Genomic DNA, 25,759 nt, shown 5'->3' on the forward strand with positions numbered 1-25,759 from the left:
CGTTTGTCACTCAGTAAATACTGTCCTGAGCGTTTACAGAAGTTAATGGTTACATTAAGGGTCTCTAAAGCAAATATTTAGTTTTCTTGCAAAATTTATGATGCTCACGAGATCTCAGGCGCGGTGGCATGTGTATTTCCCTTCACCTCTTTTTAAAAACTTGGTGGTAGGACATAATGACTGGTTAAAGGGACAGTTGAGATACAGGAATATCTCTGTATACAGTTGAATTGCCAATGAGCACATTAATAGCTGAGGATCACCAGTAAGTGTTTATAAAGTGGGCGGGATTTGAGGATTTGGGGGAATAGCATTAAGGTATGCCATAAAAAGTTAATTTGGGACAAGAACACAATAAATATGAAGAACTGCTACTCATAGCTTCTACAATTTAGATTCTGCACATATTAGAGTTGGACTCAATGGCCTATACAACCCCTTCCAACTCCTGGATTTTATGATGGTACTTAACCATTTCGATCTACTGCAAGGGTCGACTGTTCTTCAAATACTCTTGCTTTGCTGAAAAATTGTGTTCACACCACACCCTGAGCCACAAGGTGGTTTGTTTGGTTTCTGCTGAGCACGTGTGAGCCCAGCAGCTGAGGCTTGTAAACTGTAGGTCATAACTTAGTGCAGCCTTTCTCAACCTTTTGACCCTGGAGGAACCCTTGAAATATTTTTCAGGCCCCGGGGAACCCCTGCCCATTCAGGCTCAAATGTAGGCCAGAAGTTACAAAATTAGTGTATTCGTTTCATGGGTAGGCTACGGAACCCTGGTTGAGAAACCCTGGCTTCGTGTGTTGTGCGAATAAAGCAATTCTGCTTTATTCAATAAACCACGTCCAAGTTAGCCTTGACTTGACTTGGTTGGGGAATTGATCATTGTCACACTAAAAGGATTTCTTTTTTTAAAAAAATCATCTATATTGGGCATGATTTGGTCCGGAGGAAAAAAAAATCCCGTGTTCCAGCGGAAGGAATTTAAGCACATGCTTTATTCTTGTGTCAAAATATATAGAATGAGTAATAAAGTCCAGCTGGTGCTTTCTGTGTAGCTTGACCTAAGAAGCACCTCAAATCAATCTCTTCAGCATTATTCTCTGCAGCTACTGCAAGGCCCGTAGTTACGGTGGCAGAACTTCACAATGCCGACACAAACCCAAATAAAAACTAAGAACGCTGGGTGGTGTCTAATAACGAATGTTTCACACTTTTTTTTTTATTAAATATAAATGAGGTTTATAATCACGGTGATCTTCATTGAGACAGGGCGATTTTGATCACAAGCGCTCCTAAAAAGACTCAGAGGCCATCCTTTGAAACAAACTGGGAGCAGGTATTAGTACTCATGGTGGTGGTTCTTCAGGTTGCAGTTGTCGGGCAAGCGTGATTCTGCTGCTTAATGCTTGCTGGGGTCGGCAACTCTCCCCATGAAGAGCAGACAGCTGGTGCGATGCTCATAGATGAGTAAGAGGAAAGGGTGGTCGATGACAAAACGGATTTGAGCTGAAAGGGGCATGAAGCCCACAGTGGTTACAGAGGCCGCCTCGGTCCCTTCTTCGTTCACCGTAATAGTCCCTTGATGGTTAAACTGTCAGGAGGAGGATTAAAATTCAGAAGCGGCACAAAAGCAATATCTGGGGTGCTGTAGCTGAGCCAAGTACCTGATTCGTGGCTGGTAATTTTCTAATGTGGCTCTTATTAAACCTGCTTTTTTTTCTGCGACATCTGATCCCTTTCCCTCTTTGCCCACCTTTCCCTCTCTGATATGCCCTGCTCTCGGTCCTCTTTCCTGAACTAACAAATTCAGAATTATAGTACATTTCTCTTAGCCTTCTTCTGACCATAGAACTAAACCAGGCTTGGGGGGGAAAGTAGCCGGAACTGAATAATGCCTCTGCTCCATTTCCCGTGCAAAGTTGGCCCCTCTGGAATTTTGATTTGCGCCGGCAGGTCATTACCTTGCTGATAGTTATCCTTTCTTCCGAGATACCAGAGTAGTTGCCGCTCTGGGTGAACAGCTCGTTGATGCCCATCGCCTTCAGGTGCTCGATCAAGTCATAGTTCTTCTCCAGCTTGAATCTGGGCAGCACAACTTCCCGAGTTCTAGCGAGAGCAGGAGAAAGTTAAGCTTTTAACTGGCGCAAGTCCCGATTCCAGAAGTCGAAATGGTTTTTTCAGCTGCATCTGCAGTGCTTAAATCCATGGTGCCTGCGTTGTTTGGCTCCACCCAACCCACTGCTGCTGCGCAACCCACCATCACTCCACTTCAAGGCCAAGTACAGCCATTGGCTCAAAAAAAGTTGGTGCACTCTTGCCATAACGCAGCAGACCTTGCGTCACCTTCAGTAACAGTCGTGGAGGTTGGTTAGGGAAGGCGTCCTGAACCCTGGAGAGGAAGCTCTACTAAGTGGCTTGCTGTGTTCCTCCCTATTGGTTCTCCACATTGTGTATTTATTTGTCAGTCTTTCTTCACAACCATTGGGTCTAGCTGTATCTTCTCCCACCCACCCCCAGCACAGCCGAGATTATGTGATCATGGCATGCCAATTCCAAGCTTCTGCTTGAGTGGGACGTGCCCATCAGCACGACCCTGCTGGATTACGGTAAAATTGTATGCTGCAGGGCATAATAGCTTTATTGTAAACCACCCAGAGTCCCTCTTTTGAGGGGAGATGGGCGGTGGCAAAATTTGATTGATAAATAAATAAATAAAATAATAAAGGTTTTGAAAAGGTATCACAGAGTCTGAGATTTTTAGGAAGGACAGCATTTCCATGACTGCGAATACCTGTTGGTCATGCTCTTCTGCCATCTCTCAACCACCTGGGGAGTAAGTTGGTTCTCCAGAGTCTTCATGCCAGATAGCTTATAGGGCAGCACGATCAACATGCTGATATTACCCACATAGGGTAATTGCAGCACTCTGCAATCCAGCTCATTGTCTTCGGTGGCCAGGAACTTGGCTTTGGTCTTCATCATGGGAACCTTCACCGTCTCTTTCTCATTCAGCCGGAAGGTCTGTTTGTGGGTCATCTCCACTGGAAACTTGTTTTCCCAGGTTCCTGGTAACACAATGAAAACACGAGTCCATAATTCTTGATGTAGTTTAGCATTCATAGACAAATTCAAGTAGTTTATATTGTGAAGTTTAATGTGATATTCAGGCTTTCTGGGCATCCTCTCCCAATACCCATGATTAAATTGCCTGAGAAGCTTTTTCATTGTAAATTACACTGCTATTATTTGTTGACACTGAAGTGGTTCTGATGTCAGTTTTTTAAATTAAACATTCCCATGATGTAAGCTGTTCTTAAGTATAACAGTGGTGCTGCTTGTACAGAACTTTTGGTAGTGAACATTTTAAAGATTATTTTCAGAATGTTGACTCAGGAAACTCAAATGTTGACAGTCTTTATGCTAACATTTGCCTCACTGTGAAGTCCACTGGGAGCAGAATATCTAGACTCCCTTGCAGTGGAATTCAAAACACACACACACACACACACACTCACACTCTTTTCTCTTACAAGATATTGTACAACAAGGGTTATGTATTTAAAAAGCAGCCTTTGCTGATATTTGTTTCTTTACCTTTGAAGTACAGACAGTTGAGGACCATCATCAGTGTGTCAGGGTGTATGTTAGCGAGAGCTTCTTTAATTAAGCCTTTGGTGAGCTTTACAATTCGCCCATTAGCATTAGCAATGAAGGTTGGGTCTGAAAAGTCAGCCAGCTGAGCCTCAGCAAAATAGTACTTTTTCATATTGTCCTTGAATTCATTCAGCACAGAAAATTGCCTTTGAATATAGAGGTCATTGACTGCCCTGAGTGTGTAGCCAAAATTTCTCCTGAAGAGCCTGTGAGTGAGTTTGTGGAAGAGGTTATGAATAGTCATGAAGTCATACTTGGAACTGGTATTAATAAAGTCTCCAAAACCTAGAACGTCCAAGACTTCTTCCTGCGTTTGGTCTCTTAGTCCCAAAGAAAGCATAGCCATGGCTGTGGAAATGCCAACTGGAGCCAAGAGAATATTATCTGAAGAATTGACTCGATCCCTAATGCTTTGGTAAAGGCTGAAGCCAAAATCAGCATTGAGGATGTTGAGACGCTGGATTCTGGTTTTCCCACGAAAAAGTTCCATAATGTTTCCTTGCTCAAAATGAGAAATAGCCTCCGGAATGGTATCAATTATGTCGATGTAGTCATCGTCTTCATTTAAGATTTTTTCAAAGTCCAAGTAGTCGTCGTCCTCCTCTTCTTCAATGCTCAGGTCTTTGGTTATTGTATTTTCTTGATGGAATTCAGGTGACAAAACAGTCACGCGAAGAGTTTCATTTCTGAGAAGCTCACGAGGGTGGATGGATTGTGCCTCACCAACATGTTCAAAATGTTCGTGGAAGTCCTTGATTCCACACCATACCAACGATATAGTGAGGGAGAAGACAGCTGAACACCAAAACAAATTCATCTTTATGAGCTAGAAGTAGGATCCTTCAAAAGCCCACAATTAGATGCTCTTGATCTAGAAAACAGGATGTGCACAGGTTTAGAAGGCACGCTGAATCTCTGTCTCGCATAGTATGTGAAAATTACAACTGGGTGCTGAGGAGTAAAGTCAGCTAGATATGGTTTGGATGTTTGGATCAATGTTCATATGATTGCAGTGTTGTACACTGAGTCATTTACATTCAAGAGCAAGTGGAATTTAACAGGCTTCTGGTTCACACGTTGGGCTAGGACATGGTTTGCACTAAGCAACATTGATAAGATACAGGGGCTGGATTCCCATCTCAAACTGAGTCAGAACCATGCATCATGCTTGAGTGTATGAAACTGGCCAGAATATTGGACATGGGCCAAGGAAGACTGGGTTCAAATCCCCAAGTGATGATAAGTAACCTTACACCCATGATTTTCTTTCCAAATCTGTCTCTCAGGAAGGCAGGGGAGAAAGTGTCATGCCCACCTTCCTGAGATAGTGGTGGTCAGATGTCCAAATGGGAAAGTAATAAGGCCGTAGCTTAAGGACTTGCAGAAACAAAGCACCAGTAATGGTATAAATTAGTTGACTTCCCTCTATAACTGGACATGTGTATTTATTTGTTTTATTTTTATTTTATGGCAATGATTATTTCCAGCCTTTTGGGGAAAACTAACAAACCTTCCAAAGCAGCTTACGAACAATATAAGCACTCATAAAGAAAATACGAACAATGTGAATCCCATGGGGCATGAGATAGAAAACTCCATCACTTAGATTTAGAATTTCTTAACGTAGTATTTTATTTCAATTTATTTTAGTATTTTCATTCTTAATTTTGGATCGTAGTATGCTAATTGCTTTTGTTTTATATATATGTATTAAGTAAGGTGGTGGTTGTTGTATAGTTTTATTGTGTCTGGCCTTAGGGCTGTAATAAACATGATGATGAGCTTTTGAGTGGTCCTCACCTGCCTTCCTCCCCCTCATTTTTCTTCCTCTGTCTTGTTCCAGTCATTGTTTTTACAATATGAAGAAAAACATGTGGACACCAGCCTTCATCTGAGAATGGCCAAAATAGTATTAAGACTTTGAAAAATAACACTAAGACTTGGGATCCTTTGGTTATTTGAGATGGTGGGTGCTAATCTCATCAGCTTTAGATAGCACAGCCCAAGGATGATGGGAAATACAGTTCAAGCAGCAGCTTAAAGTCAACATTGCTGCAACTATTTACAACAGTCTCATTGTCTCAAGTCAAAATAGACCCAATATTTTCAGCATCCGCAGTTGCGTCCTTTTGCTTATAGGAGAGAATGATGTCTGCGTTAAAACAGGTGGAAATACTTGTGAAGCCCCTATGGAAGTTCCTTAATGTAATTCTCAGCGTGCAATTGCTCGAGAGAGAGAGAGGTCTTTTCAGCTTAATTTTTCTCTGCGTCGTGATTCGTTAGCATACAACCCTGCCTCTTCTGAGTCTAGCAGTTACATTGCTGTCATTTGTGGGGAGAATTGCACCCTTACCCATGCAATTCTTGTATACCACTACTGACTTCCATCAAAATTTCAGAATGTTGGCCATCTTATGAAAAGAAGGTACACAAGTCAGTCAATAACATTCGTCTTGCAGAAATATGTTTATATGTAGACTCTGAATTTCTGAATAAGTTTTTTTAAAAGGCTTAAATCTAGATAAACTAGCCGATACAAGGCAGCAATTCCCTTACTTGAATAGAATCTCTTGCACTTTTTAATGCAAGATGAATTGAACTAGAGTTCTTCAACCAGCAGGAGGGATGGGCAGTGAGGGTGTTTGGAATCTAGAGGGGCATCAGGTTGAAGAGGCTGCTCCAGGTCCTGCCCTATACATTTGAGGCTATTTCTTCCCAAATTCAAAAATTCTGAGCCAAACCCTCAAGGAAAGCAAATTAATCCTGTACGAAAGCAAGTGCTACAGGAATGAATGTTGATGGAAGGTTGAAATATAATGGTCTTTTCTTACTCTCTGCTAGGCAAACCTATTTACCGCCTGTATTGCCTTGAGACAACTGTTTTAAATGTCCTTCCTTTGCACAATTTTCTGCTGCAGCAGCATTCACAGTTTTGTTTTCATCGTGTAACCCGCTAAGAGTCCTATGCTAAGCCTGGTGGCGTAGAAATGAAATGATGAATAAAATCCAAGAGGTTGAATTGTATTTTGGCCATTTCATTGCATGAGTGTCCGCGGCAACGATATTATGCTGAGCAGTATATTTGTTGCCTTGAGTTGCAGCCATTGAGTTCTCTGTCTCAATTTCACCCTAAAAGTACTTGAAAGAAAAGAAATCCGCATCCCCAAAATAAGAAATATTCCTTACCTCTTGTATTGACGAAGGGAACACTCGCAAAGGCAGATGAAAATGTTTCAATGTGAACTTTGGTGCTGCGGGTGCCTGCTAAAGTAAACAGGCTGTAAATCAATCACTGCTAAGCTCCCCATGTCAGCTAAAATTCCTTATGTATGCTGTTTCTGCTAGTTGATTTCCTGCTCTGTTAAATTTTTTTTAAAAAAACATTCTTTTATGGATAGGAGCAAAGAAAGACCTTTGCCTCATATATCTTATATTCAAAATATATCTTTACAGTTTAATCAGGATTGAGATTGGCACCTTGGTTTTTACAAGCTCGTATATTACACCAGTGTTTTCTTGCATTATTTTTTAACCCTGTTTGTTTTAAACCACCGGGAGTCAATCCTGATTCCAGAAGTCAATACCTTTAATAAATAAATACATGTTTTGGTACTATGGGCGGGACGCGGTGGCGCTGCGGGTTAAACCGCTGAGCTGTCGATCGGAAGGTCGGCGGTTCGAAACCGCGCGGCGGGGTGAGCTCCCGTTGCTCATCCCAGCTTCTGCGCACCAAGCAGTTCGAAAACATGCAAATGTGAGTAGATTAATTGGTACCGCTTCGGCGGGAAGGTAACGGCGTTCCGAGTCGTCATGCTGGCCACATGACCCGGAAGTGTCTATGACAACGCCGGCTCCAAGGCTTTGAAACGGAGATGAGCACCGCCCCCTAGAGTCGGACACGACTGGACTTTACGTCAAGGGAAACCTTTACCTTTACCTTGGTACTATGGGCAGTATGTGATAGCTCTCCATGGGCTTGGCGACTCTTCTTGGACCAGTTGAGCCTAAGACGTGAGGCCATAACGTGTGTCACAAAAAATGTGTTATTAGCTGGACCACAGTGGTTGTTAGGCTGACATAGCTGAATCTGGAATTGATTTGACTCTCTTAGGCTAAAGAAGCCAAGATGAGAAGGATCAAAAAATCGACTTCTTATCCATTCGTATTGGTAGTTAGCGAGGCCAGCTTGTCCCTTCTGTGAACAGTGATCCTTATTAAGGTTGGCACATTGCAATGGATGAGCACCTTCCAAACTCCTAAGTATTTGAACACAGAATGCCTAAGCATCTTAGGGCAGTATTTACTCAGGCAAGATTTGATCAGCTGGACACAGTGGTTGAAGATGGGAGCTTTAACCAAGTCCTTTACAATGAACGTACTTGTATTTGCAGAGCTCCAGAGGTAGAAGATGTAGCACCCACATTATTTGAATGTCAGTTGTATAAGAAAGAGAGAGATCAGTATTTAGGACTGCACATTAGACGAACAGCCTATTGGGATCCTTATATTAAAACTACGTATTTCACGTGCAGTCAGAATTCAGAAATAACACATACCACGGCCCTTTATTTGAATGAAACGGTTCGGTTGAGGTCTGCATGTGTGAGTCTGATTGGGGTAAACTGTGAGGGTGATGCAGAAAAACAATTTGCATTTTTAATTATTTTATTATTTTATTCTATTTTTATATCTGGTCTTATTAAAGTTCGGTGTTTTATATCCTGTACTTTGGCGTGGCCTAATGGCTAAGCAATAATGAACTAATGCTAATAACACTGCCTCCTGTAAACAAAAATGAAGAAAGCTTGTTTCCTCGCCAGCTCACCAGGCGCCTGCCACCCATCAAGGAAGCCAAACCAAGATTGCAGAAACTCTTCCGTGACTTCTGGTTGTACTCGGTGCTGATGGGATTTGCTGTGGAAGGCTCAGGTAAAGCTTGGCTCTTCGCCTGAACTAGCCTTGAGAAAGGTGTCGGAAGTCTTCGGCTCCAAATCAATTGGCAGCTGTTTAACATTGGGGATCAGTGGTTTGTGTAAGCTGTGGTTTTGAAAGAAGCCCTAGGGAAGACATCACAGTTTGATGGGGGCTTGTTCCTAGCAGCCTAACGCAGGCTTTACTGGGCTCCGGTGGAATCCAGAGTGTTGATAAAAGCTCCAGATGAACTGGAAACCTACTGAGCTGGTCTGGAAATAATATTTACTGTTCTTTTGGTTCTAATTATTTCCCCCAAATGTCACTTCAGGTCTTTGGCCCGAAGAGTGGTATGAGGGTGTTTGTGAGATTGCCACCAAGTCACCTCTCCTGACCTTCCCAACCAAAGAGCCCCTTCGTTCTGTTCTTCAGTATAACTCTGCCATGAAAAATGACACCGTCACTTCTGTAAGTCCTTTTCCCCCCTTTTCTTTGTCCGCTTCTTGCTCAGTTAATAATGTGCAGTATATACAGGTAGTCCTCGCTTAACAACCATTCATTTAGTGATGGTTTGGACTTACAACGGTGTTGAAAATGACTTATGACAGCTCACACTTACAACCGTTGCAGTGTCCCCACAGTCATGTGATCACGATTTGGGTGCTTGGCAACCAGTTCGCATGTATGACCATCACAGTGTCCCATGGTCATGTGATTGCCATTTTCAACCTTCCCGGCTGGCTTCTGGCAAGCAAAATCAATGGGGAACCACATGATTCACTTAATGGCCATGTGGTTCGCTTAACACCCGTGGTGATTCACTTAATGACCACTGTAAAAATGGTCATAGAATAGGTCAGATTTGCTTAATGACCCCTTCACTGAGCAACTGAAATTCTGGTCCCAATTGTGGTTGTTAAGCAAGGGCTGCAACAGTCATAAATGCGAACCAGTTGCCAAGTGCCCAAATTGTGATCATATGACCACAGAGATGCTGTGGTGGTCATAAGTCATTTTAACACCATTGTAAGTCCAAACTGTCACTAAACAAATGGTTGTTAAGTGAGGACTACCTGTATTCCATCCTTTAGGGTTTCCCCCCCCCAAAGGTCCTGTAAAACACCCAGAGTTATTTTGGCATAGCCAGCATATACATTTTAAAGTAAATGTAAATAAAGCCTTTTGTCATCAGGTTCCTTTCTCGTTTCCCCCCTGCCTTCTGCAAAGTCCATAGCGATCCCCTTTCAGACCCTCTGTTTATCCACAATTCAGTCAGGGAGCTTTCTCTTCCTTTTTTAAAAAAAATCATTACAGTTGCAGTGCAACGGGCTGTTTCTTGGGTGTGTATTCGCAGGGCAAGGGGGAGAATATTTTGAAAGGAATCAGAAAGGAAGTATCCTCAAGCTTTTCCCCTTCTGGGCAGATCCCTGTCCCAGTGTCCTGCTCCCTTAAGATTTCAAGACTAACCAGCGCGTCAAAACCAAAAATTGTGGGATAGAATCAGTAGGTAGCCTGCTGTTTCACCCCCTCTTAGAAGTTCTTCCCAGCCTCATTTCCTAGGATTACTGGGAGAATGTGAATTTCATCTCTTAGATTAATCACACTAACTTCAAGTATTTTAATTCAAAAAGGTAGAATTACTGGCTTCTCCCCCCCCCCTTTTCCTCCCTTCTTTTTATTATATTCAAGGCTGTAAAAAAAAACAGACTTGGTTTCATACTGTTGCTGGATTTCAAACAGCACCTATCTTGGTCCTGTCCCAGTTTCAGTTCTGCTTCTGAAGGTTGGCTTTGAAGAATACCTTTTCAGCTGTATAATAATAATAATAATAGTAATAATAATAGCAGCTCCAAGGCTGGTGCTTATAGGTGAAGCACTCCAGTAAGATTCTTAATTTTTGTTGACAGGCTTCCTCCTGACTTGCCTTGAGTTGGGTTACGCAGCATCAGCATTCTTGCTCCTCACCGCTTCTAAGCCAAACAGGCGGTGTTTGTCTTCTCCCCGGGATGTGCTTGCAAATATTTGAGTCCCTTGTATGCTTTGAAGCATCTCTTGCTGGGTTCTCATTCTTTAAAAGAGCGAAGTTACGCCTTCCTGCAGGAGTCATTTGAATCCACTTCTCAGGGGGCCTTATTGTGCTCCATGGAGTTTACTTCTGCCTAGACTCATAGAGGCTTGTGCTTGTCAAGAAGGTGAAGAGCTTTAGGGTGCTAATAATGATGTTCTGCCAGAAACAGCCACCCAAACCAGAGTTGTTGCTTCCTCTTTTTTCTTTTTAATTTCCCTTAGGCTGAACTGAATGAATTACGGAGCACCATCATAAATCTTCTGGATCCCCCTCCGGAGGTGTCAGCCCTGATCAATAAATTGGACTTTGCCATGTCTACCTACCTTCTTTCTGTGTACCGTCTAGAATGCATGAGGTATTTCTTGAAACCCTGCTCCGGGGTTGCAGAGGGGCCCTGTTCGCCCAACATACTTACCTGGGACAACAGCGGAGCAAGTCTTTTTGCACGCACATACTCAGACAGTCTTGGAGCAAGGGTGGGCTGGTTTTGACCCCCGAGCATCCCAGTGTTCCTTTGAGTTAAACTGCTCTCCCATTTCAGCGGTGATATAATGACACCCTAACCCAGACAAAAACTTGGCCATTTCACAGCCCAATCAAAGAACTCCCAAGGAGAGAACAACACCCCCACCAACACAAGCAGGGCAAGCCACGGCATATAAACCGAGAGCAAGGCCCACTCCCTCTTCGCACTGAAGATGTTGCCTAGTCTGGCAACGAAATGTCTGCAAGAGAACAGCCAGGCTCAGAGAGCACCACGGACTCCACTTGGCCATTTCAGTCCTCCAAGGAAAAGAGCTGGTGAGAAAGAGAGGGAGAGGCTCCCGGTAGTCCTCACTTAACCACAGTGGGGACCGGAAAATTGGTTAAGTGTGTCGCCACCTGACCGGACCCAATTTTATGGCCATTTTTACGATGGTCATTAAGTGAATCCAGCTTCCACAATGGGCGTTTTTTGCCCAAAACAGGCAAAAAGTGTCACAAATCACAATCGTGATGGCAGGACACTGCAGCTGGTCATAAATGCGAGCTGGCTGCCAAGTGCCTGAGTTGCGATCACCTGACCGCAGGGGTGGTGTGACAGTTTGCGACAGTCGTAAGTGTGCGCACAGGCCATAAAGCACTTTTTCTGAGGCCATTGTAACTTTGGACCGTCATTAATTGAATGGTCGTTGAGCGAGGACTACCTATATTTGGAAGTAGGGGAGCCCAAACCTTTCCTCACATAGCTCTCTATCATGGCCTGGCAGCACTAAATACAATTCCCGAACATTGATTGTGGTGCTCCAGCTGTAGCTCCTGGCTTGTTTGGTCAATGAGAAAGGAGTTAGGATTGTAAGGAAGTCTTACCAGTCATTGTCTGGCATCTTATAGGAGATCAGACATTTTCTGTAGAAAGTGGACAGCGATTCTCTCTTCCCCAAATGGCCATTTTTGACCCATTAACATAATTCCTGCCACAACCACTGGTCAGCAAATTTGACCAGTTAGTGGCAGCCTAGGTGAAGGGCATTGTGCCAAGAGATGCAGGGTTTAATAATATTTTGTGAATTCCCGCTGTAACTAAGGAATTTCCATCCTGGCAGCTTGAGAAGTAGGATGAACTTGTGAACTAGGGACTATGAGTCCCTTTTAGCTTCCTCACTAGTAGCTTTGAAGTTTTTCCTTTTCTGGTAATTTTTTTCAGTTCATTATTTTGAAAATGCTTAAATTGCTAGTATTGGCATCTTTTGCCAGTGAATTCTGTGTTGACTGAAAAATGCTAGACATTATTTTGGATGGATGGGGATGGAGAGAGAGAGAGAGAGAGAGAGAGAGAGAGAGAGAAATATAAAATTTTATAAAAATTCTGTTTCAAATCCATCTTGGTAAAATTCATTCCTGATCCCTGGTCTGCTAGGGTCCTACGTTCAACAGACCCAGATCGTTTCCAGGTGATGTTTTGTTACTTTGAGGACAAAGCTATTCAGAAAGACAAGTCAGGTAAGCCTGTTCCGATTCTGTGTTACTTAAATTAGATGGGTGCCTGCGTCAAACCCTTGCAGAATAAATGAAATTTTCAAGACAATCGTGTGATACGATTTTGCATAATTATTGGGATATAAATAAACACTGTAAGCAAATACGTGTCTTTTTACAGCTCATGAGAGATGTTGCCTGCTGGGCCCAGTTTTCAACTGCAGCAGTTACGTTTGATTTGATTTGATTTTTGGTGGTTCTTACCTTCAACATTAAGCTATTTCCTCTTTTTCAGGTATGATGCAGTGTGTGATAGCCGTCGCAGATAAGGTGTTTGAAGCTTTCCTTAGCATGATGGCAGACAAAGTAAGCTGGTCAAACAAGAGTGTATGGTGGTCGTTTCGAAACAGCCAGTGTGCTTGCAAGCATCACTTAATACTGGATGTCACAGACCTCTGATATCCCCATTGTAGTTTGGGGGGTCTTCCGAAATAATTTCTCTACTTTTGCTCTGACATATTGGTGGAGCTCCTGAGTGGAACAGGAAGGTTTTTAAGTAGTCAGGCGATGGAGGGGCCATCCTATAAAAATGTTCAGAAGAATCAGGTGCTGACCTGAAGTTGTCACCTAAAAGACTTTCACATGCAAGTAGAGAAATGTGTATCAGAGCTAGGAGCCCTACAGTAGAGTAGAGCAGATTGTAGATCCGTTCAGAGATAGAACCAAGCCATGGCTTGACATTATGGGAGTGAGCTTTGCTTGGGAATATTTTGCTCAGTTTTGATGTAGCGGACTATACTAACTGGAAGTGAAAAAGACAGAAAATGGGAATGAAACATGAAGGGAGAGGAAGAAAATAGGCTATGATGTTCAAAGATTATTTGCATAATTTGCGCACACTGATATAATTACTATGCTGGCTTGGTTCACATTTCATTCTAAGCTATATTGCAGTTCATTTAGTTTTGATATAATCATGTTTTAAGGTTCATCATGAATATGAACCAGTCTGTGTGACTTGTTCAGCGTACTATGTCTTCCCTCCAGCAGGGGAATTTGCCCCCCGTTAGTTTTTCTGTTTTCTTTATCTGTGGCTGAAAAGTACATAGTGCCATTTTAGCAGTGTAGAGACACTTAACACAGAAAGAATTTAGGATAAGTGCTTCTATAATAAAGTATCCATATCAAACTCCCAGCAACAGAACCATTTCAGGAATGATTTATAGCAGTGAACGAAGTGATCCAGTGATGGGCAAGTTTGGTTGAGTGATTAAAATATAGGTTTAGAGAATTTTGGCGTATACTATGCCCATATATCTTCTGCATGCTTACTCAGAAGTTGGTAAGCAGCGATGGGTTGATTGAAAAAAAGAAACCAGAATAAAGGACTTCCACGGTTCTTCTTTTGATATTTAGGCTAAAACGCGAGAAAATGAAGAAGAGCTGGAGAGACACGCCCAATTCTTGCTAGTGAACTTTAACCACATTCATAAGAGAATAAGACGGGTTGCGGATAAATACTTATCAGGTCTTGTAGACAAGTAAGTACTTTGTAATGACTTGACTGTAGTGCAGGTTTCAGATCTTCCGCTTCTGCTGAACTGAAATTGCAATTTGGATTCATTGTCTGTCGAGCGCTTAAGTGGGAAGGACCAGTAGCACAGCTCCACCTGTCAGCCCTCCGAGATAAACCAGACAGGAAACACAACCAGATGAGCTGCTGCTTTTTTATTGTTAGGCTACATTAACAGAAAAGTACAAATCTCCCGCTCTCCCTATTTACTGCCTAACCAGTTAGGGCGGATTCTTTCTAAGTTGCTTTCTTTTCCCATTACTCAGTTGCGGGCTCCTCCCCCTTTTATCAAATCGTTCCATAGGCAGCATCTCTTGCCCCCATCTTCCAAGGCCATTCTCACATTCCATTACACCACCTGCTTTGCAAACAGAAGATCCTGGGTTCCATCCTGGTGTTTCAGGTAAAAGCTCAGATCATAGATGTGGAGCAAGCCTTGCAGGTGACTATTATCGCTTGTGTTGCCTGATTATGCTACCCTTATTAAAGAAGTCTTTTCGTTTTTGCCATGTTCTCCCTGTGTGGAACTCACACAGGTTCTGGTGTCCTCTTTTCCATTCCCACAAGGCTGAGAAGCTATCCTGAACTTTTCAGCTTCCTGCAGCAGTGGGGGATGCTGTTGAGCAGAATGTAATGCTAAGCGGCACAACCGATCCCGTAGATTTTACCATCCTTTGCCCTCGGAAGGTAAAGGATTCCCCAACGTAACAGGGCAAAAAGTTGAAATCAGAAGAACTGAAATTGTTTCGAATACAAGTGTTTAGAAGAAACGTGGTGGGATGTCACCTTTAGGATATTGGCAGTAGATAGAACGGGATTTCCTTTTAAGATTTGTTTCGGTTTCCTGATTTTAAAATCCCTAAGCCGCCTGAATAGAGGTGCACATCGATTCAACCAATTAAGCGGCCAATGTTTCTTTAGCTCACCATCAAGAAATTACGTGATTCCTCCGGTGTCGGGCTAAGTCTTAAACTAGCCAGCTGCTAATTAATGGCCAGGTACTGTTGCTTCCCAGATATGGATGTTTTTATACAGATATGTGATTTTTTGCATGTTCATTTTAAGGTTCCCTCACTTACTCTGGAGTGGAACGGTTCTGAAGACTATGTTAGACATCCTCCAAACACTCTCGCTGTCCCTCAGTGCAGTAAGTACTTCTCAAACGACTGCAAGCAATATAAAACTGTGGCTAGCATTGCCAGAAAATAGGGGTTCTTTTCTTGACCTGTGCGGGATGCTAGAAAGCCTTCACTGCATAAGAAAAAGACTTCTCAGTCTGATCATATTTTAAGAGCATTCCGTGATAGCCCCTGTCGAAATTGCAACAGGAATAAAAGTGCTACCAGTTACTTTGATTTCCTTACATACATCTGACATAGGCTATGGTCTTGTTTAGTTTTTTAATTACTGTATTTCCAGACTGATCTGTTTCTGGAGAGCCTGCTTGGTGTCGTGGTTAAGGCACCGGGCTAGAAACCGGGAGACGGTGAGTTCTAGTCCCGCCTTAGGCACAAAGCCAACTGGGTGGCCTTCTGCCAGTCACTCTCTCTCAACCCTGGGAAGAAGGCAATGGCAAGCCACTTCCGAAATCTTGCCAAGAAAACAGCAGGGACTAGTCCAGGCAGTTGCCAGGAGTCAACAATGACTCGGAGGCACACACACACACAATCTGTTTCTTGTTGATGAACAACACCCTTTTTGTAGAGTCCTGGCTAGTGATGGAGCAGATGACGTTTATGTTTTCCAAAAGTAGCCCCTTTTTTGCAAGTTGGTTGGTTGTCTGCAGCACTGATATTATGAATTAAATAGCTTAAGAATGTTTTGGAATGATTGTGCAGTCACTTCATCCAACAAGAAACGTGGTCAGTGCAAGCCTCCCTATTCTTCCATTAGGACATTGGTCTGTCCTTCAGAACCGTTTTGGAATAATGTTGCTTTGCATCAGATTCTTCTTAAATGTTTCCTTTCTGTTTTAGGACATCCATAAGGACCAACCATATTATGACATTCCAGATGCCCCATATAGAATTACTGTCCCTGATACATATGAAGCTAGAGAGGTAAGTAGTCCAGAATACAAATGCTGTACGTATTTGACTGGTTCTCCCATTGTCTTAAGCCGTGGTTTGCTTCACTGAAATAAAGAGAATGCCTTAGGGTCACAGAATGTGCCACGCCATGGCCTTTCTTTTATAGGCCACAGTGGCAGGGTGCATGCATGTGGCTGTTGAGAAAAATTCTGCCTTCCCTATATCTTTCTGTTCTGCCTGTCCTATATACCATTGTGTGCATGGGGATACCTGATTCTCTGCTACACATTTGATATCTGGGCTGCAGAAATCCAGATGTCCATTAGGTGGCAGAAAACCCTAACCCATTGCTACCATCTAAACACCATCCGGATTTTTTGTAACCTAGAGCCAGTTTGGTGTAGCGGTTCAAGACACCAGGTTAGAAAGCAGGAGACGGTGAGTTCTAGTCCTGCCTTAGGCATGATGCTGGGTGACTTTGGGCCAGTCCCTCTCTCCCAGCCCTAGGAAGGAGGAGGCCAGGGCAAACCACCTCTGAAAATGTTACTAAGAAAATTACACAGACTTGTTCCTGCAGTCACCAGCAATCAAGGTTGACTCAAAGGCAAAGTAAGAGATTGGCGCGGTGGTTAAGGCACCAGCTAGAAACCAGGAGACTGAGTTCTATTCCAGCCTTAGACACAAATCCAGCTGAGCGACCTTGGGTCAGTCCCTCTCTCAGCTTTAGGAAGGAGGAGGTCAGGGCAAACCATTTCTGAAAACGTTGCCAAGAAATCTGCCTGGATTTGCCCAGTGAGTCACCAAGTTACTTTCAAGGCACCAAAGAAAAATATTTTAAAAAGCCACATCTGTCCCGTGGAACATTCGCTTTATTATACTTCTGCTGTCAAGCGTGTGTGTTCCATTACCAGTTGACTTGACTGCATCTCTCTTTCTAGAGTATTGTCAAAGATTTTGCTGCACGGTGTGGAATGATCCTCCAAGAGGCCATGAAATGGGCACCTTCAGTCACCAAATCCCACCTGCAGGTAAATCCTCCATGTCGCTGTGATTGCAAATTGGGGATTTAGATTAAAAGACACGAAGGACGCACAACTGGAAGGAGAAATTCTTTTAGGAGGGGATACGCCGTCTAAAATAATGCCTGCTACGCTTTCCTACCCCTATTTAAAAACCAAGCAAGCTCATGATTTCAGGATTGTTTTTTATTGCTACACAATCTTAGTTTAATGACCAAGACTGGTCCAAGACCAATCAGACAACATTCCTTGAAAAAGGTTGCCGCCCCAATATATTATCTTGACAGTATCTCTGTGTGTTCCTGTCCTTTAATTTTTCAGCGACTGCTAATTCAAGCCCTTTTTTTCCTTTTGAGGGCACAAAGATAAGTAGGTTAAGGGGAAGCTGGTGATTGAGGATCAAACCTATGTGTGATGTTAGGTGTGCTTTTCCTTTTCTTTAGGATAAAAACAACTCGCTTAGACTGGCCACTTTTATTTTGATGAAGACCCCCTGTTTAAAAAAGAAATCCAGTTCTGCGCTCTCAGCTACAAATCCTCCACCTTCTATGTGCTGTTTGCCCCCAAAAAAGTTTTGCTTTGGGGCAAATCATGAAGTAGCAGTAGTGGATCAGCTTCCCAGATTGCCCCCAACGATCTTAGCAGGAAAACCTGTTCACCCTCGCCTTCCTCCTTTTGAAGAATGTAGATTTTGATCCAGAGTCAGCCAAATCCAATAACATTGTCCCTGAAATACGTTGCATCTTGGAAAACGGGGTGCCCGACAGCAGGAAATCTGCCAAGCAAAGCGATGCTCCCCCTTGGAATCTGCTTCTTCTGAATTGTGGCTCTTGACTTCCTTTTTCCAGGAATATTTGAACAAGCACCAGAACTGGGTATCAGGCCTGTCGCAGCACACAGGGCTGGCAATGGCAACCGAGAGCATTCTGCACTTCGCAGGCTACAACAGGCAAAATACTACACTGGGGGTGAGTTTCTGTGGTGATTGTCCAGCCCAGCCCACCTCACAGGGCTGTTGTTGTGGGGAAAAAAGGAGGAGGAAGGAGTATTAGGTCTGTTCACCGCCTTGGGTTATTTATAAAAATAATAAAGGTGGGATAGAAAATAAAAAATAAAAAAAAATTGAACTTCCAGATGTTCAACCATTTTCTTTGCCACCCTCTTTTGTCAATGCCTGATATGGTGTGTGTGTGTGTGTGTGTGTGTTGGGGGAATGGGGGACCAGAATTTAGTTGTCCCAAAGCCCCGTCCATTCCTGGCTTCCAACGAGCATCTAAGATCTCCCTCTATTCTCAGGACTTGAAATGTTCTGTTGTATGTGTTGCTTCTAGGCCACTCAGTTGACAGAAAGGCCCGCCTGCGTGAAGAAAGATTATTCCAACTTCATGGCTTCTCTCAACCTGCGCAATCGCTATGCTGGAGAAGTGAGTACCACGCTCCTCAAGTTCCATCAGGCTCATAAAAGAAGGAATTCCCCCTTCTTGGTTTGCGTGCACGTGGGCACGTGCTTTAAAGGGGATTGGAGCACAGTGTGCAAATCTCAGTGCAGGCCTCCATCGTTCTGTGGGGTTTGGAGAAAGCGTGCGCAATGCCTTCTGCTTTCTGGTCTTCAGATCTGGTATATGACTTAGGGCCTCTTGAGAGAGTCGTGCGGAGTCCTCAGTGTTCTCTGAGCTTGGTTGTTTTCTTGCAGATGTTCCGTTACCCAACTAGATAACATCTTTGAAGACAGATATTATATTCTCTTATTTGAATTTGAAGACCTGGCTCTGCCACCTAGCTTGGGGCGGGGCGGGGAGTCGTCATGTTTGGGGATGGTGAATGCCCTAGAGTGCTCATCGCATACAAGGACTGCGTTAGATCTTCTGGCATTTGGATCTTGTTTTTACTTATAATTATTGTTTGTTTGTAACTTTGTATTTTTTAGCTGTTGTATGACTTTTCTGACTTTTATTAACTCTCTTCTGAACAGGTTGCAGGGATGATTCAGTACTGTGGCGCCACAGGCCGTGCCTCAGATCTGAATAAACTCATGATCAAGCAGCTCAACGATGCGCTGGAAGCCGGCCAACCAGAGCACTATACTCAGGCTATGTTCAAGATGACTGCCTTGTTAATAAGTAGCAGAGGTAATAACGAAAACCTTACGGGTTTATATTGTAAAAGATGTGTGCGTGAGAGTCAGAGAGGAGTCATCCAGGATGAAACCAGAACCCTGTTGCATTAGGCTTGTGGCCTCTCAGTCAATTCTTTAGTATCCCTCTGTGTCCAACAAGGTACATCTGGTAAGTGGTACCCATTTTCTCCTGTTGCTCCCTAGCAACAGGCGTGATGCCTTGGTATTAGAGGTAGCACGCAGCTGTCAAGACCAGGAGTCCCCAATTGCTCTCACTTTTGAAAAATTGTATGGTCCTCAGTAGAAGAGAATCTCTGTAGCTCAGGGTTGAACTGTGGAGTCCTTGGTGCTCTCTGTTTGCTTGCAGACATTACCCCACTAGGTAACATCTCCAGTGCTGGTGAGTGTGGGCTTTGCTCCCTGTTCATATACAGCCCCACCAGTGTTGGTGGGGTGTGGTTTTCTCCTTGGTAGCTCCTTGATCAGGCTGTTGTTTGCTGCTTGATTGTTTGTCTGAGTTGGTAGTTCCTTGATTAAGGTATCTTTTTCTGCTTGATTGTTCATCTGCAAACCCCACCCCCTTCTAGCACTGAGGATGTTGCCTAGTCAGGCAACGAAATGTCTGCAAGCAACCAGCCAAGCTCAGAGAGCACCACGGACTTCACAGTGTACGGTCCTCTTTTAAAAACCATCCAAATGTTGGCCGTCGCTCCCATCTGGTGGCAGCGAATTCTGAAGCTGAACTGATGGTTTTATCAGTCCTGAATCTCCAACATTGAGCATTAGTGCATATCCCGTAGTTAATGTGAGAGAGGTGGGGTGAAAATTCCTACCTATCTGGTTTCTTGGTGCCATATATAATTCTATTCTACGGTGTATCTCCCATTACTGCCATCACATTTAGCCTTTTTCTTAGGCTAAAAAACCTCCCTTGTGGCAGTCTTTTTCTACCTGGGCAGCTGGTCCCCATTTTGCGATTGTGTTACTTTATTCCTACAGTGTTTGTTGATTGTAAGTAAACAGCTGTTCATGCTTTGTCCAGACATCCTGTGATTTGAAAAAAAAGAATCAGACTTGCTATTTTGTAGCTCAAATGAATTACATGGACTTTTTTTGCCCCCAGAGAGTTGCTCAGAGTTATTTACAGAAGTAGTAGTATAACTTTATGGATTAGTCAATTGACGATATCAAAAAAAATTGGGCATCAGCCGCAATAAACTACAGTAGCATAAGGCATGTAAAATACGGTAAGATAAGATAAAATAGGCTGAAGTGAGATAAAATAAGATAAAATACAGTAAAGTGAAATAGAGATAAAAGAGTAAGATAGAAGAGCGTAAGATAATACAGAGGCTTATAATAAAACGATTAATAAAATACAAAAACAATATATGTTTAGGTGGATTCATCACCTTTGTGATCTATAAAATGTGTTCTCAATTGGACAGCCCTGGCTATAAACTTAGCAGTTCTAGTGACTACATATGTGTTTGTGCCCTGAAAGAAGGTACATAATTGTTTGTTACAGTCCCAAAATAAGGTTCTGTCAAGCAGTGTCTGTAGGGAGTTATTTACAGTGTGATAAAGATACCTTGAAAATACTATTTTTTTAAAAAAAACACCATGTCTTTGTAAATTTTTCAGACACCGATTCCCAGCTCTTACATCACCTCTGCTGGGGCCCTCTGCGTATGTTCAGCGAACTGGTCATGCAAACAGCCATTGCTTGCTGGGAATGGCTGCTTGCTGCTAAGAATGGGATAGAGGTACCGGTAAGGAAATCTAAAATCTCTGAGCAGCACAGTTGCAGCCTGTTTACACAGCACAGAGCCAAGTGGGTTTCAGTAGGGTTTAATCTCCAATTAAATCTAAGGATTGTAACCTCAGATTTGTTCTCAAGAAGCAATCTGAAATAAAATCTGAGCCTAGGAACAGGCACATCTAATCTTCTGGTGGTGGTTGTTTTTTTAATCTGTTCAGTCATGTCTGATTCTCGGAGACTGCCTGGACAAGTCCCCGCAGTTTTCTTGGCAAGGTTTTTCAGAAGTGGTTTGCCATTGCCTCCTTCCTAGGGCTGAGAGAGAGGGACTGGCCCACGGTCACCCAACTGGCTTCATGCCTAAGGCAGGACTAGAACTCACGGTCTCCCGGTTCTAGCCCAGTGCCTTAACCACTACCCCAAACTGGCTCTTAATCTTCCGGTTAGTGGAGTTCAAATTTAGTTGAGATAGAAATACTTCCACCTTAGCTTGGATGGGGGAAGGTGTTGGTTGTGTTAGCTGCTCCCATTCATTCCCACGATAAGATTTTATGACGCATCAAGCAGTAAGCTTCTCTCAGACTTGGTCTGTATGGCCTGGAGACAGGATGTTCACATTATCTGGGCTTCACTGGCCTTATCAGAGTGGAATATCCTTTCTCCTTCCTTACACAATGGCCGGATTGATGCATTGAGCTAAGCTATGATTTTGTTAACTGTGGTTTTTTGAATGAGCCACAGGTGGGTTCACATATAGTATGAAAGTTTAAGTCATGGTTGACAAACCACAGCATTAAACCAATTACTGGAGCACAGTATAAGCATGTTGGAAACAAGGATGGCTTACAGGGATAGAAAGTCAAGGAAAGTTATTAGTGAATGATGGTAGTTTAAACTAAACTAGATTTAGCTATATTTCCTTTCATTTTTCTTACCTTATGTCCTTCCTTCCTTCCTTCCTTCCTTCCTTCCTTCCTTCCTTCCTTCCTTTCTTTCTTTCTTTCGCTTACTATTTCTTACTCCTTTTCTGTATTCGGCATAATATTTACCCCCAAAGGCAATAGCATGTGTGTCTGTGTGTTAGCTGAGCCTCTCACAAGAATGCATTAGGGTAGGATCAGTTTTTTTCCGAAATGGTGCATTGTGGCTTCTGGAACAAGCAATGCATGTAGCGAACTTCCCCAAAATTGTCGAACGAGTTTCTTACAGGCTTGGACTGTTGCATTTAGTGATAGCAATCTGAAAAATTAATAAATAAATAAATTTTCATCATGGAATGATTCTTGTTTTGTTGCTCCCCCTACTCTGCAGTTGACTTGCTTTAACTGAAAGTCTGCCGCACCAAAAGAAGTAATGATTTTGCTTTCCTTAGTTTATGAGAGAGATGTCTGGGGCATGGCAAATGACTGTGGAGCAGAAATTTGGCCTGTTCTCCGCCGAGCAGAAAGAAGCCGATCCCTTAGCTGCCTCGGAGGAAAGCCAACCTAAACCGTGTCCACCAGAGGTCACCCCACATTACATCTGGATAGAAGCAAGTATCTTTCTTCTTTAAGAAGCTAGGTTTTTGTTTTTCACAGCACAGGTAGATAAGAAGACAAAGATGATAGATCAGGGTATCTCAGCCAGGGTTCCGCGGCACCCTCGGGTTCTGCGAGAGGTCACTCAGGGTTCCCTGGGAGATCACGATTTATTTTAAAAATTATTTCAAATTCGGGCAACCTCACAGTAAAGAGGGAAGTTTCATTCTTCATTTTGAGTTTAAGAACACTGTGAATGCATCTAGACAGGCCTACCCATGAAACAAATAGAATAATTTTGCAACTTCCGGCCTGTCTTTGAGCCTGACTGTGCAGGGGTTCCTCGAGGGCTGAAAAATATTCCAAGTGTTCCCCCAGGGCCAAAAGGTTGAGAAGGGCTGTGATAGAGACACTTTATTACGATCGTAGACCAAAAGGGGAAAAATGGTAAAAACGTAACACAACTGTCAGCAGTTACAGCTCACAGCAAGGTGGAATTTATGCGTGATAGGACAAAACTGAGCAATATTTAAGGATTCAGAATTGTCTTTATTTGCCTAGTAAAGTTATGTAAGTAAAATAACCGAGGAAGCCCCAGGAATTTAGAAGGGAGAAGAAAAACCAACTGCAGACCAGAATCCCTGTAGAACTGATAGTATAGCAAAACACGGGCTGTAGTTACCATCATATCTGCATTGCAGGGACACCGTTATTTAGCAAAGTTATTTTCCTGTATTTTCCTTCCAGCAGTGCTGGGGGGGAAAGCGTTAAAACAGGCCACGGACAAGGTTCTTCCAAATTTCGGAACAGTGACCTCGTCCAGACAACTGGCCAATTTAAGATTTGGAAACTGGTGGTTAATAAATATATAGTGGGGATGACCTGCATAATTCAGCTGATAACATGGATGGTGCGTTTGTATGAATGGGAATGTGTTTTTGAGATATTAAGAACACCAAAATCCCATTTAATTGGGCATCCTGATCTGTCGCGGCCAGCCTGAAGCTTTGAAAACAGGATGTGAAGCCAGTGGCGCTCCTCTCTTGTTGCTCCGTAGTGGCCGCGTTTTATCACATCTTTTTCACCCGTGGTTGTGTGACCAAAGTGAACCAGTTCGTACATCAAACTAAGCCCCCAACCCAACTAGATTAGGGCTTAATGCGATTTACAAACCAGGCTCATATCACCTAGATTAACAGCCCAAAACACCTCACCTTCACAAAAGTGTCTCATCCCCCCTTGAGTCCAGCAAGGGACTGGCCATCGCCATTCTTTGGAGTTGAGAGATCTCTTCCTGTTGGAAATAAGCTTGTGGCAAACACTGGCTTGTTTGTGAGATGTCTGTTTGTTTTCTATACACAGTTCTTGGTGCAGAGGTTTGAAATCGCCAAGTACTGCAGTTCTGACCAGGTGGAAATTTTTGCCAGCTTACTCCAGAGGTCCCTTTCTTTAAATATTGGCGGATCGAAGGGTAGCATGAATCGGCACGTGGCAGCCCTCGGACCACGCTTTAAGTAAGTGAGGCACCCTGCATTTCTTGCTCATTTATTTTTTTTAGAGGTGGGAGCAGGTATGAAGAATATCAAAGATAGGTAATTTTTGAACTTATCTGTCAGATTGCACAGAGCTGTTTTTCTCAGGTTATTGCAGCTGTCCAGGGTTCCATGTTCACGTTGTTTAGGAAAAGTGTAACATCTGCTAAAGTATATTTATTAATACTGTATTACCTCGCTGTTTTTCCAAGGGCGTTAAAAGGAGGCTCTTAATATTGCCCTCCGCTTGTTCTGTTGCTTATAACAAGGGACAGAGTGTGCAAAGTCACACAGTGAACTAATGGCTCTGGGATGCTTCAGAGGTGGATCTCCACAGGCTTAATTCTGCTTCTTCAGTCACTAGGCTGCCAGACCAGATTTGACAGCACTCAGATCATTTCAGAAGAAAAGATGTAGGCCCACCCTTGCTGGTCGTATACCTTCCCTTCGTGAGCGTCCTCAGAAATTTCTTGTCATCAAAATGACAAAAGCAGCATCACACTGCACGTTCCACCTTTTCTGGGCAGGTGTGGGATATCACAACTCACTCCCCCCCCAAAAAGCAGGGCTCAGGATGCAACGTCGCTTTCGTCACTCAGCTGCTTGGCTTTAAATTGTGCGCGTCCCTTCCTTCCTACTTGACCCCTTTGAGCATCCTGCCTAAATATCCTGATGGAATTTTTTTGGACTCGTTTAGGCTGTTAACGCTGGGCCTGTCTCTGCTTCACGCCGACGTTGTCCCAAACGCAACAATCCGCAACGTCTTGAGAGAGAAGATCTATTCTACGGCTTTTGATTACTTCAGGTAATTGCCGTTATCCTTCTTTTTCTTCTTGCCAAGGTCAGCTAAGTATGTATTACAAATCTCCCTAACGCTAGGTAAGTTTTTTTTTTTAAACTCACGGACTACTTGCTATCTGCACTCTCTGAAACATCCCCACAAGGCAGAGATTGAGGAGCAAGTTAGCCCTGTGTTTTTTAATGATCTGATCTTTTCACACAAATGTGGTTGATTTGGTTTTAGCATAGTGCATAATCTTGGCCGTTGGGATATGCATACGCTGGCTTCACACTAGATTATTGTGGCATGTTCAGCAAGTTCAAGTTTAGCAGATTGTGACTCTAGCTGGAAGCTTGCTGAACAAGCTCAATGGCCTGGGTCAAACTGAACCATAAACCAAGGTTGACTGACCAACTTTGGGCTCGGCAGTAATCCATATTCATTCATAGCACACTGGAATGTAGCACAACCTGTGAATCCACTTCAGTGTTTTGTCTTAGCTAGGTTTTCTTGAAACAAATCAACTTCCAACTGTGGTATAAGTTATCTTGCGTCATTCTTCTAAATTAAAGTTAAGAACCACAGCTGAGGATTCAAACGTGACAATAGTTCGTTCATTCAGAATGTATGCCCGCCCAAGTCAACCAAGGTGACTTTGGCAGCTTGCAAAAAAAAAAAAAAGCAACACAACTGTCATGAGTACGGATGGTGAGCAGGAGGGGGCTCCTATCCAGGGGGAAAAACGCATGCGTGGTTTAGAGGCTTTGAACCTTCCTTCAGAGAAACTCAGAGCAGGCCTGCCTTGAGTTTTGGGTTTATCTGTGTGGGTTTCCCACG

General features: G+C 43.2%; 2 protein-coding genes across 2 annotated transcripts in view; one reads left to right on the forward strand and one right to left on the reverse strand.

The window, feature by feature from the left end:
* The window catches only part of PI4KA (phosphatidylinositol 4-kinase alpha), a 70,183-nt gene that overhangs the window by 25,167 nt on the left and 19,257 nt on the right, over positions 1–25,759 (forward strand). The window contains exons 20-35 of the mRNA XM_063315767.1: positions 8,478–8,586; positions 8,900–9,036; positions 10,858–10,991; positions 12,537–12,619; positions 12,891–12,961; positions 14,012–14,136; positions 15,234–15,315; positions 16,145–16,228; positions 17,137–17,226; positions 18,066–18,185; positions 18,549–18,641; positions 19,190–19,346; positions 20,978–21,105; positions 22,465–22,623; positions 23,972–24,123; positions 24,839–24,946. Coding sequence (XP_063171837.1) covers positions 8,478–8,586; positions 8,900–9,036; positions 10,858–10,991; positions 12,537–12,619; positions 12,891–12,961; positions 14,012–14,136; positions 15,234–15,315; positions 16,145–16,228; positions 17,137–17,226; positions 18,066–18,185; positions 18,549–18,641; positions 19,190–19,346; positions 20,978–21,105; positions 22,465–22,623; positions 23,972–24,123; positions 24,839–24,946 — 1,832 coding nt within the window. The remainder of the gene's footprint in view (positions 1–8,477; positions 8,587–8,899; positions 9,037–10,857; positions 10,992–12,536; positions 12,620–12,890; positions 12,962–14,011; positions 14,137–15,233; positions 15,316–16,144; positions 16,229–17,136; positions 17,227–18,065; positions 18,186–18,548; positions 18,642–19,189; positions 19,347–20,977; positions 21,106–22,464; positions 22,624–23,971; positions 24,124–24,838; positions 24,947–25,759) is intronic.
* On the reverse strand, positions 1,193–6,911 carry SERPIND1 (serpin family D member 1). The gene is made up of 5 exons (XM_063315690.1): positions 6,844–6,911; positions 3,598–4,528; positions 2,795–3,068; positions 1,965–2,109; positions 1,193–1,594 (listed from the first exon to the last, which is right to left on the reverse strand). Exons 2-5 carry the CDS (start codon positions 4,472–4,474, stop codon positions 1,403–1,405), a joined length of 1,488 nt encoding a protein of 495 aa, XP_063171760.1. The 5' UTR covers positions 4,475–4,528; positions 6,844–6,911; the 3' UTR covers positions 1,193–1,402.

This window comes from Candoia aspera, chromosome 15 (genome assembly GCF_035149785.1).
Source record: "Candoia aspera isolate rCanAsp1 chromosome 15, rCanAsp1.hap2, whole genome shotgun sequence".
NCBI classification, from domain to species: domain Eukaryota; kingdom Metazoa; phylum Chordata; class Lepidosauria; order Squamata; family Boidae; genus Candoia; species Candoia aspera.